Genomic DNA, 11,257 nt, shown 5'->3' on the forward strand with positions numbered 1-11,257 from the left:
GGACAGCCTGCTCCAAGCACAAGAATGATCTCTCCAAGTACCCATGAAAAGAAGCATTTATCTCATGAAGCTGCTCCTCTGAGCTGGTGAAGCTCCAGGGCAAAAAGGCAGCACACAGGAGGTGGAAGCAGGGGAAGCTGCAAAGGAAGAATTTAGAAACCTTGTCCATGGATGTGGGGATGATGCCAAAGCTGCCCTGGACTTGACTCCTGCAGCAGAGGCTGAGGGCAGCAAGATAAGCTGACACTGCTTCATTTGCAGTAAAAGAATAGACAGGGTGAATGCAGGCCTGCTGCTGAACTTTGTAAGAGAGGGCTGAACTTCGTAAGACAGGACTGAGGTGCTTCACGGCTTCTTTGCCTCCATCTCCACCAGCAAGGTCTCCTGGTACTTTGTTCCTGTAGGCAGGAATCTGGAGAACAGCCAGGAGTGGATGGGGCTCAAGTCAGGGGTTACCTGAGCAAACTCAGACACCATTACAGAAAAGGAGATGAGTCATTTGACCATCTCCCTGAACACAAGTATCGCTGTGCTGTGGCACCTGAGATTCCCAGGAACTCCCACCTTTTGGTCCAGAGGAGGGTGATTCCTCTGGAGGTGCTCTGGTGATTTAGGCACCCACATTTCTGTCATATTCAGTCTTTATCAGGAGATGCTCCACATCAATATGAACAGGAGACTGCTGATACCACCTATTGTGGAAAGGCAGGGAAGGGTGAGGAGGAAAGGAAATAGAAGAAATACTGTTTTATTGCTATTTATTTTGGAAATGCTCTCTGTTTGGCTATTCCTGAAATCTCTCTAATCATCCACACCAGACTTCAAGCATTTAGGAAAATGATGCACAGAGCCTTGCCATGTAAGGGCATTTTGGCTGTTAATGAGCCCTCTGCTGCCGTGATCCTGAACTGCAGCTACTGAAAGGATGAACAAGGCTCTAATGAAGTGAAAGGCCGAAGCAAAACTCAAGGTTCTGAGCGTGCTGCGGACCCCATGAAGGGCCATCACTGACAAAGCTGCAAAGGAAACAACCAGTCGAGGTCCCTGTCCCTGGGGGCTGGTGAAGGAAAGACTTGAAGACACTGGTTACAGGTGGTGAGGGCAATGTGGAGGTGGCTCTGATGCCCTGTCAGCCCTTGGTGCTTGTTTATCACCAGAATGGCTGAGCCCTGACCACTGGGATGTGGCATATTTTTCTCAAATGTTTTTCAAGGCTTTGCCTGTGGTCAGTGTGAGTGTTTGGTGTTTTGGGGGTGGGTTTTATGTCAAGTGCTGTTGCTCTAACTGCAAGGTTCTGGTTTTCTGTGGAGCTGGAAATGCCTGTGAGTTCCTCACAACTCCTCCAGCTTCTTTCATGCACATGGCAATAGTCACCAATCACCTCAATGTCCCAGTCCCAAACTTGCTTGAATCCTCTATTTGTATCTGTACCCCATCATGCCAGGAAGTTCATGCATCCACCAGGTTCATGGATGATTCCTGAGGACCATCCAAGCATGGGGAGTGCAAGAGAGGAGCAGAGCAAGGTCAGCTCATGGGCCCTGCCTGAGCACAGCCCCCCCAGCAGCAGCCATTCCCATCTCCCAGGCACAGCCATGCCCACAGCATGCAAATGTCACTGCCATATATGATTAGTCCAAAAGAAGGCTGCCTTCTTTCCATAACCGCCTGAAAATCTTCCTTCTGTTCCTCCTCCACCCACAAACATCAACCACATTCCACTTGCGGGGTTAAACATGGTCGTAAGGATTTGCTGAATTCATCAGCCATCACCCTTCTCTACCTCACATCCCCTGACCCTCCCACACCACACGTGGCCGCTCACTGCTGCTCAGGGCCTCTCTCTCTTCGGAAGAGGCCTTGAGCTTCTTGGTTCTTCCTGGTGCTTATTATCATCTTCCTCCCTCCCTCCAGAGCTCATGGTGAGATTTCTTGTCCATAACAGCACCTTTATGACCATGTTTTACTAAATGGGTGTCTTTTTGTGAGCATTTGTGCAGAAAGAGTAGTCTCAGGAAAAAAACAAATACATAAAAACTGATGCCAAGTGAAATGCCATGAAGACCTGAGGAGTTACTCCCATTGCTGTGTCTTTCCTGGAAGGAGTCTGTCCCAAGAAGGGCATCCAGCTTCTGCCACTCTCTGGAGAGGCACATGAGCAGTGTCCGTGCACCTGGGGAGGAACAGGTTGATTTTTGCCAGACCACCCTTCATCTGAACCACTTAGATATGTACTTATGGATGGGGTGTCATGCCTTATACTGCAAATACCTATTGGATTGTCACTGGCCGTGGGGCTACCACAGATACAGACTGCTGTGTTACAGATATTTATATGTAGGCAGATGAACCCTTTTAAATTTTTTTTAATTATTATTTTTAATATTGACACTCTTAGAGAAATTATACAAACACTTGAATGATTATTGATGCCTTTTACCACGATTATCCACAGAAGCCCCAGCAGCTTTGCATCTCAAGAAATGAGATGCCAGAGCACAAGGGCAGGATGGCTTGGGCTCTGTCCTGGCATCTGGAAACTGAAGTGTGCGCCCATCTCCCAACACCTGCCCTGCCCAGTGAAGGGTGTGAGAAACTCTGAAGTCACAGCCATGACAGGTATCTTATGTGTAACTGCAGACAGTGTTGTCCTGCCAGCTCAGGATTGGAGCTTCCATCCCTGAAGGTATTGAAAAGATGTGTAGACATGGCGCTTAGGGATATGGTGTAATGGGTGGGCTTGGCAGTGTTGTATTTACTACTGGACTTCAGGACCTTAAGGGTCTTTTCCAACCTTAAATTATGATTTGAGCTAAAACCATTTCAATTCCCATCACCTCCAGCTGCCCCTGAGGTTGGCTGCTGTGTGGCACCACTCACCTGGCTCTCCAGGCAGGCTGGGCACTGGTTTGGTGCCTGCGTTGGGACTTTTCCCCTTTCTGGGGTAAAAGATCTTCGATGAGAGACAGATGTAGAGATCTGAGTTGCAGAGATTTCAAGCAGTCCTTTCAAAATCTGAGCAGGCTCAGTTTTGGAGCCAGCGAAAAATAGAGACAATCTCAAGGATGTTTTTGAAAAGTGGTACAATCACTAATAAGAATAACAGGGAGTTCCTTATTCTTGATGATGATGATGATGAACTAAAGTTTTTTAATTTCATTCCCAACAGTCATTCTTGCTTCTCAAAAGAGCTACTACGTCTCAGTAGCTGACCTCTTGCATGGAGTTCTTTTTAAGAGCTTTTTCTCTCACTTCTACTAGTTTTATCATTTAAAAAGTACATCCTAGGAGAGAATTGCCCTGAAATCACCCCTCTTTCATGCTTTTTCCCCTTTTTTTCTGGTGTGAGGGGAGGTGACATAGGGCAGTTTTATTTCTTTTTTGACCAAAGAATGACAAGGAACAGATCCCAGGTCAGTGCAAAAGCAAAAAGGAATCCAGAATGTTTATGTGGTGTGCACTGACACACACCGTCACCTGCATTTCCAGTCTCTCAAGTCCCAACAGTGCAGCAGAGTCTGGAGTTCTGAGCTCCCTTCATCTGCCCTGTGTGACACATGTAAAATGAAACTACCCCAGCCAAAGAGTTGGTTTTGATTCTCTTCACCCCCTGAAGCCCCACATGGGTCAAGAGACAAGCCAGGATACCCAACGAGGACTCACATGCTCTGCACTTAAAGTTCAGGTGTTCACGGGAATCTCAGCAGACAAGAAATGCCGATTCCTGGGTGCAAGGAGCTCGTCAAGAGCCCCGTCTCCATTTCTGTAACGATGGCTTTGCTGCCTGGCTGGTGTGCAGACTCTGTACACGGATGCTGACACCTGTTGAGCAACCTGCTCTGAAAGGATGAACAAGGTGGGCATGAGGACAGCAGAACAGAAGAACTTGGGTGGAGGCAAATGAAAAGGGATGCACAAGATGTGGTCAGAGCTGTTTGGGGGCACTTGTAAAGCAGCCCTGCACCTCATGTGAATTATTCCTGTGGCCAGGGAGAACTAGAGAACTGTCCCTAAATTGAAAACATGAAGGGAATGAAAGGACAGCATCATTCAGGCTGGATGGGACCTTGGGAGGTGTCTTGACCGACCTCCTGCTCAAAGCAGGGTCGGACCAGATTACTCAGGGCTTTATCCAAACACATCTTGGTCACTTTCTGGGGTAGAGTGGATGCGCACCCCTGGGAAACAGCTTCCAGTGCTTGACTGTCCTCAGGATTGGAAAGTTTCTCCCTTTCTATAGCAGCTTTCCAAGCCTGACCATCCAGATTATTTTTTACCCGTCTACTTACACACTGACACAAACCATAATATCCTACCTTGGACACAAGAATATTGTGGGGGATGATGCTGAATGCCTTGCTGACTGCCAGGTAACAGACGACCACTGCTCTCCCCACGTCCAGCAACCCTGTCCTTTCCTCACAGAAAGCAAAGAGGATGGACAGACACAACCTGCCCTGGGTAAACCCCGTCACCTTCTCTTTCACACACCCAGAAATGGGGTCCCAGTGGACATGTTCTGGGGCACAGCCCTTAGTTCCCCTGCTCACCCATTGGCCATTTTTGAAAAGTGCGCACACTGTGTGAGAGCTGCCAGTGGTCAGGGAGTCCCCCCAGTCTCCATGAGCTTTCCAAGAAGGTGGAGAGTGTCCTCACTGTGACATGGTCCTGCTGTCTCAGCTCCTGGGATGCTGCCCCTCCTGCCCCATAGACTGGAAAGGATTGTGTTAGTTCCAGGGACCCCTGACTTGATCCCCATCCACTGCTGGTTGTTCTGCCTCCAGTGACAGAGGCCTGGGAGACCTTGCTGGTGAAGATGGAGGACTAGAGACACAGAGAATATCACTTCTTTCCATTATTAAATCAATGAGTGGCCACAAGGTGTCTTTGTTTCTCCTTTAACTGTTCCTGCAGTAGGAACACCTCATTATGGGGCCCTTGAATTGCCTTACAGGTCTAGACTGAGTTTTGCTCTGGACTGTTGCTGTACTTGGAGGCTGCTGTGCTTGAAGACCAGATGAACTACCTTCTGCCACTCTGCCTTGGCAGTTTATTCCATCCGTGTCACAGCTCTGTCTGCAACACTGACAGCTCCAGCTCAGCCAGTCAGGTCCCTGGCTGAGGACATTGCCTCACATCTGGGCTGAACCACCCCAGCTGTGGCACCAGGAAACCTCTGAGTCGCCCCATGGAAACCTGGTACCAAGTGTCCAAGAGCCCATGTGTGCAAAGGCTTTGCCTCAGAGCACAGACATGACGTGGCCAAAAGATGGCTGGATATCTCTCTAGACCTATGAGTATAAAACCAAAATATAATGCCTAAATTCATTCAGGTGAACATATTCCTCCTCCAGTTTTTAGAAATTAGATCCTTTCCTGTAACTTTCTTTTTGTCCTGCCTAATAATGGGACAAGAAAAGATGATTCTCATATCAATTTATTTTTTAGTACAAAGAACACAATGCTGGCAAGAAGTGTCTCTCCTGAAGAGAGAGAATCAACATGTCTGATTACTTCAGGTTGTCTCAAAGGATGTGCCCCTGGAGCCCCAGGGACACCTGGAGGGAGCCCAGAGGGGACAGAGAAAGGGACATCGTGGGCTGCTCCTGTGCTGCTGAGCTGGGCTGGGCTCCTGGGACAGAGGGAGCTCATGGCAAGCGGCAGCGCTGCAGAGAGACAGCTCTGCCCAGGAGCAGCTCCTCTGCAAAGCGCAGCAGGGCTGAGGGCTCTGCCTGCAGCACCAAGGACAGAGGAGCCAGGGAGAGAAAGGGCAACGCAGTCTGGGGTGGGAGGATGCTGAGAGATCACTAGAAATGAAATCTTCGCAGATATGATGCCTGTGGCTGTAGGGCATTGCATCTGCAAATCATGGTAGGATCTCAGAAAGCTGTCACATTGCAGAGCCTACAAGAGACGTAAGTAAAACTCTCAGAGATTCTCTGATGCAAAGGAAGAGGATGTGCTGCAGAGCAGGGATTGCCTTCTGCACCGTCAGAGTGACAGGACATGAATGCTGTGTTCTGCCAAGGATGGCGGTGGGGTGTAAATGTAAATGTGCAGGCAGGGGTGGCCAGGGCTGTCCTGCAGAGCAGGGTCCCTGCACCACAGGGCTGTGCCGGGGCAGGGACTCTGCCGCTTGCCAGGGTCAGCGCTCAGCCTGCCCGGGGAGATCCCAACAACACTGAGGGGAGAAGCTGTGGGGGGAAGGAGCGACCCCCAGCAGGGCAGGGTCATTCTGCCTCTGGGTTCTCCGTGGGTCAGGGCTGCTCACAGCTCCAGATCACTCCAGACTGCTTCCAATTGGAGGTTTCAAGGAGAAGATCTATACAGGTATTACTATAAAGATAAGGAGCTTTCCCGAGTCTGTCCTTTCAGTCTCCTATTCCAAGACTTGGAGGGTGGGGAGATGGAGGAAGGGATAAATGCAAAAGGAGCTCTCCAATTTTAACAAGTCACTGAGACTCCTGAACTGCAACTCTGAGTGATCAGCCGATCTGCCAGAGGCCTTGTAACATCCCTTCAGCCACCCCTCTGCCCATGGACAGCAGCAGCATCACCTTGGCTGGACACATCAGCCTTAGGTTCACCTGTCCTTTTTTGCAGCCTGCAAACCTCTGCTCTCAGCAGTGCCTGGTGGCTTTTCAGGGTAACATGGCAGTGTGATCACCATCTCAGAAAGGTGCCAGCCCAGGGCAGCTGGAGCAAGACAGAGGGACAGAGCAGCTGCCCTCACTCTGCACTGACCCACAGGCATCCTCTGGTCTTGCAGGACTCGCTCTGTTCTCCCTGAGTGCAGCAGAAATGCTGAGGGTTTCTAACACCCAACAACACTCTCCAGGGGAGTTGCAGGATTGGACTACATGATCTTTCGAGGTCCCTTCCAATCCCTAATTTTCTGTGATTCTGTGAAGCTGTCAAAACCCCAAGCATTTCAAACTTCATTTTACCATCCTGTTTCATTCCCTGTGACAGTGCAGATGCTGACAGGCCCTTCTGCACCAGCAGCAGTTTCAGATGACAACTTTGAACCCCAGGTCCGTCCCCTGTCCCCCATTCCCATGACCCCTGCTGCAGAGCAGGGCTGACTCCTGGGCAGCCAGCGGGCACAGGCCCTGCTCCTCACGGCACCTCCAGCCAGCACCACCCAGGGCTCAGCCACGGACCCGAAGGAAGGTCTGGAAAAGGACAAGGGGTGTGGAGCAGGGGAGGGTGTGTGAGAAATGGCTTTGATTCTGCTCAGAGAAGTGTCCCCTATCTTTTCATTTTCTTTTCGCGTATGACAGTGTCCACGCCCAGAGGCAGCAAATGTCCAACAGCAGCTCCATCACCCAGTTCCTCCTCCTGGCGTTCACAGACACACGGGAGCTGCAGCTCTTGCACTTCTGGCTCTTCCTGGGCATCTACCTGGCTGCCCTCCTGGGCAACGGCCTCATCATCACCACCATAGCCTGTGACCAGCACCTCCACACCCCCATGTACTTCTTCCTGCTCAACCTCGCCCTCCTCGACCTGGGCTCCATCTCCATCACTGTCCCCAAATCCATGGCCAACTCTCTGTGGGATACCAGGGTCATTTCCTTTGCAGGATGTGCTGCCCAGGTCTTCTTTGTATGTTTCTTGTTTGGTGCAGAGTATTCTCTTCTCACCATCATGTCCTACGACCGCTACGTTGCCATCTGCAAACCCCTGCACTACGGGACCCTCCTGGGCAGCAGAGCTTGTGTCCACATGGCAGCAGCTGCCTGGGCCACTGGGTTTCTCAGTGCTCTGCTGCACACGGCCAATACATTTTCACTGCCACTGTGCAAGGGCAATGCCCTGGACCAGTTCTTCTGTGAAATCCCCCAGATCCTCAAGCTCTCCTGCTCACACTCCTACTTTAGGGAAGCTGGGCTTCTTGTGGTTACTGTCTGTTTAGGATTTGGGTGTTTTGTGTTCATTGTGCTGTCCTATGTGCAGATCTTGAGGGCCGTGCTGAGGATCCCCTCTGAGCAGGGACGGCACAAAGCCTTTGCCACGTGCCTCCCTCACCTGGCCGTGGTCTCCCTGTTCCTCAGCACTGGCATGTTTGCCCACCTGAAGCCCCCCTCCATCTCTTCCCCATCCCTGGACCTGGTGGTGTCTGTTCTATACGCATTGGTGCCTCCAGCAGTGAACCCCCTCATCTACAGCATGAGGAACCAGAAGCTCAAGGAGTCCATTAGGAAAGTGATTTCATGGGCGTTTGTCAATACTGATCATCTTTCCATCACTGTCCACAAATGATGTCTAATTGTATCCCAATGCAGGCCTGTACCCTGTTTTATCCCTTTTACTTTGTTAGCATTACCACTATTGTTATTTATGGTTATTATGTTGGTACATAACTGTTCATGTTTAGCTCACTATCCTGAATAATGAACCCATTATAAATAGTTTTAAAACACCTGAAACCTGTATAAATCTTTTTCTAACACTGTGTCAGAGCTGAGTCTCCCATAGCATCTCTGTAATAAAATGACATCTCCAGAGTGCAGTTCCTCAAGATTTGGTTGCTCTTCCAAAGCTGTTTTCAACAATGGGCCCAGGAATTTCCCTCAAAAGGGCCTGAGGAAAAAGCTCGATGCCACCTTGGAAGCTGATTCACAACAGAGTTGTGATTTAAGACACAACCCTTGCTGTCTGTTGACAGTGGAGATGGGGAGTGGTCATGAGATACAGCCACACTGGGCTGTCCCAGTGCATGATGGGGCAGAGGACAATCCTCCAGGAGAGGAATCTGGAGCTGCCCGAGAGCCCGTGAGATACACACGGACCGGCTGTGCCTGAGGTGGGCAGTGACAGGACCCCACAGAGTGAGACATGGCCCACGGCGGAGTCATCAAAGGGAAAGCACTAAATGCAGGTATCTGCAGGGAAACAAAGATGGACACAGACCATCTGACACAGACCAACTCCAACAGGCAACAGCACCCTCACAGCCACCACACCAACAGCAGCACTTACACAACCATGAGCAACACAACTGACCCTGTCCTGTTGCCCCTCTCAGACTGATCTGGTGTGAAGGTTGCACGAGTGGTCTGTACATCCTGGGTAGAACCTATCTGCAGTTTCACACACCCCTGTGGTCCTTCCCATGTGGACCTGGGGTTTGGGTCAGCCCAGACTCAGAGATATTACCCACTTGGACATTCCAACCCTGGGGTTCTCCAGATTCTGGTGTCCTCCTCCTCCTTGCTAGCCTCACTTAGAATTGACCAAGAAGGTGTGTACGTGCCATCACACCCAAACGCACACACAATAGTGAGCCCACTCACACAGCAAAGAGCCAGGAGCAGAGTTTGATTAGTTTTGTAGTTTCACGCTGACAGACAGCTCAGCACCACATAGTCTGTCACTCACTGCCCCACAGCAGGATGAGGCGGAGGATCGGAAACACAAAAGAAAACTTGTGGGTTGAGATAAAGACGGTTTTACAGGCAAAGCAAAATCTATGCATGTAACCAAAGAAAACTAAGGAATTCATTCACTGCATCATCGGCAGGAGGGTTTTCAGCCATCTTCAGAAAAGCCAGGCTCCATCACATGTAATGGTTACTTGGGAAGACAAACACCATCACGCCCAATGTCCTCCCCTACCTTCTTCTCCCAGATTTTATTGTTGACCATGGTATTACATGTTGTGGAACACCCCTTTGGTCAGTTTGGTTCAGGTGTCCCAGCCATGTCCTCTCCCAATTTCTTGCGCACCCACAGCCCCCATGCTGGTGGGGTTGGTGTGAGAAGCAGAAAAACCCTTGATACTGTGCAAGCACTGCTCAGCAATGACTGAAACATTGGGGTGGGACCAACACTGTTTCCATCACAAATGTAAAACGAACTCATACAAGTTGCTATGAAGATAAGTAACTCTATCCCAACTGAAACCAGTATGATAAGCAGGACAGGCCATAGTGATCAGACAGGGAGTTTGGCCAGAACAGCAGTGACCAGCCACCTCCCCACGGGCAGCTTGTTTCTTGAACCCCCCTCCTCCCCACTCTTCCACAGGTGGCTAATTCCACGATCCAAATTTCTCTGCCCCGATCTCCTCACAATTCATAACCATCATCAGTTACTTTTTCCCCAATGGGCTCAGGTTTTCCCCACTTGCACTCAAATTTGATAGTTTGGATTCCATTGCCTTGGTCCTCTGGGACTTCGGTGGCATCACTGGTGGCTCCTCCAGGCACTGATGGCCTTGCAAGACTTGACTGCCCAGACAGTCCCCAGTGCTCCCCTCTGGGCAGTCTGGCCAACCTGGTCACATCTGCAGCCACCTGTGAGGCCCAGCTGGCACACACGGAGCTGCCCATACTGCTGGTCCCTTCTCACATCCCTCAGCTTCTCATGCATGTCCCACAGTTTCCCGTGGCACGTACAGGTGGTTTCAGCCCAGGGCAGGGCCTCACCAGGGGCTCACTCATCTTTCTGCAGCCTTCCCGTCTGGTGTCCTTGATGACCTCATGACACCTGCCTACCTCTGGCCAATCACATTGCTGTCATGAGGTGACCTCATAAGTAACAATCTGGCCATGTTGGCTTTGCCTACGTCTACCCCAGGTAACTGCAATAGAAGCGGCATCACAACCCACCTCCAGCCGTGTCATCTTCCCCTTCTCCTGCATCTCCCATCTCCCAGGCTCTCAGCACTGCTGGGGGTGTTTCCCAGCATCCAGGTGACATCACCAGGCCTGTCTCACCACGTACCCAGTTGGGATGTTTCCAAAGATGTGACTTCAAAATCCACCTCCCTCCCATGATGCCTCACCTTGCATCATCCTCTTCTGGCACCAGGGGTCACCTCCCAGCCAACCTCCCACACACTGCCCCTTTACCTGCCTCTCCTCTTTGCTACCCAGCACTGTCGTTTCTGCTGGGCAGGCAGCAACGTGCTCCCCATGGGGACTGCAGAGCCCTGGTGGGACAGCTCGGTGGTGGGAGGGCAGCCATGGGTGGGCAGGGCTCCTCAGGAAGGCAGGCGGGTGGATGAGGAGGTGGAGATGAGCTCTGTGCAGAGAGGAGCCTGGCGTGCACAGCACTTGCCTTGGAGGAAGCTTCATGGTCACAGGTCCTGGGTTACATGGCAAGCTGGACCATCTCTCGGTCTGCTGGGAGGGCAGCAGGGCTGGGCACAAGCAACCCAGGAGGTTCCTGCAGGGTGTGGAAGACAGCATTTTGAGACAAACACTGGACGAGCTGACTAGGGCTGGTCTCTTACTGACAGACAAGGTGG

General features: G+C 51.0%; 1 protein-coding gene across 1 annotated transcript; it reads left to right on the forward strand.

Annotated features, from left to right (window-relative positions):
- Positions 1-7,305: 7,305 nt before the first annotated feature.
- Positions 7,306-8,265, forward strand: LOC135999507 (olfactory receptor 14J1-like). The gene has a single exon (XM_065653077.1). The coding sequence runs from the start codon at positions 7,306-7,308 to the stop codon at positions 8,263-8,265; it is 960 nt and encodes a 319-aa protein (XP_065509149.1).
- The last annotated feature ends 2,992 nt before the right edge of the window (positions 8,266-11,257 follow it).

Source organism: Caloenas nicobarica, chromosome 28 (assembly GCF_036013445.1).
Source record: "Caloenas nicobarica isolate bCalNic1 chromosome 28, bCalNic1.hap1, whole genome shotgun sequence".
In the NCBI taxonomy this organism is placed as follows: domain Eukaryota; kingdom Metazoa; phylum Chordata; class Aves; order Columbiformes; family Columbidae; genus Caloenas; species Caloenas nicobarica.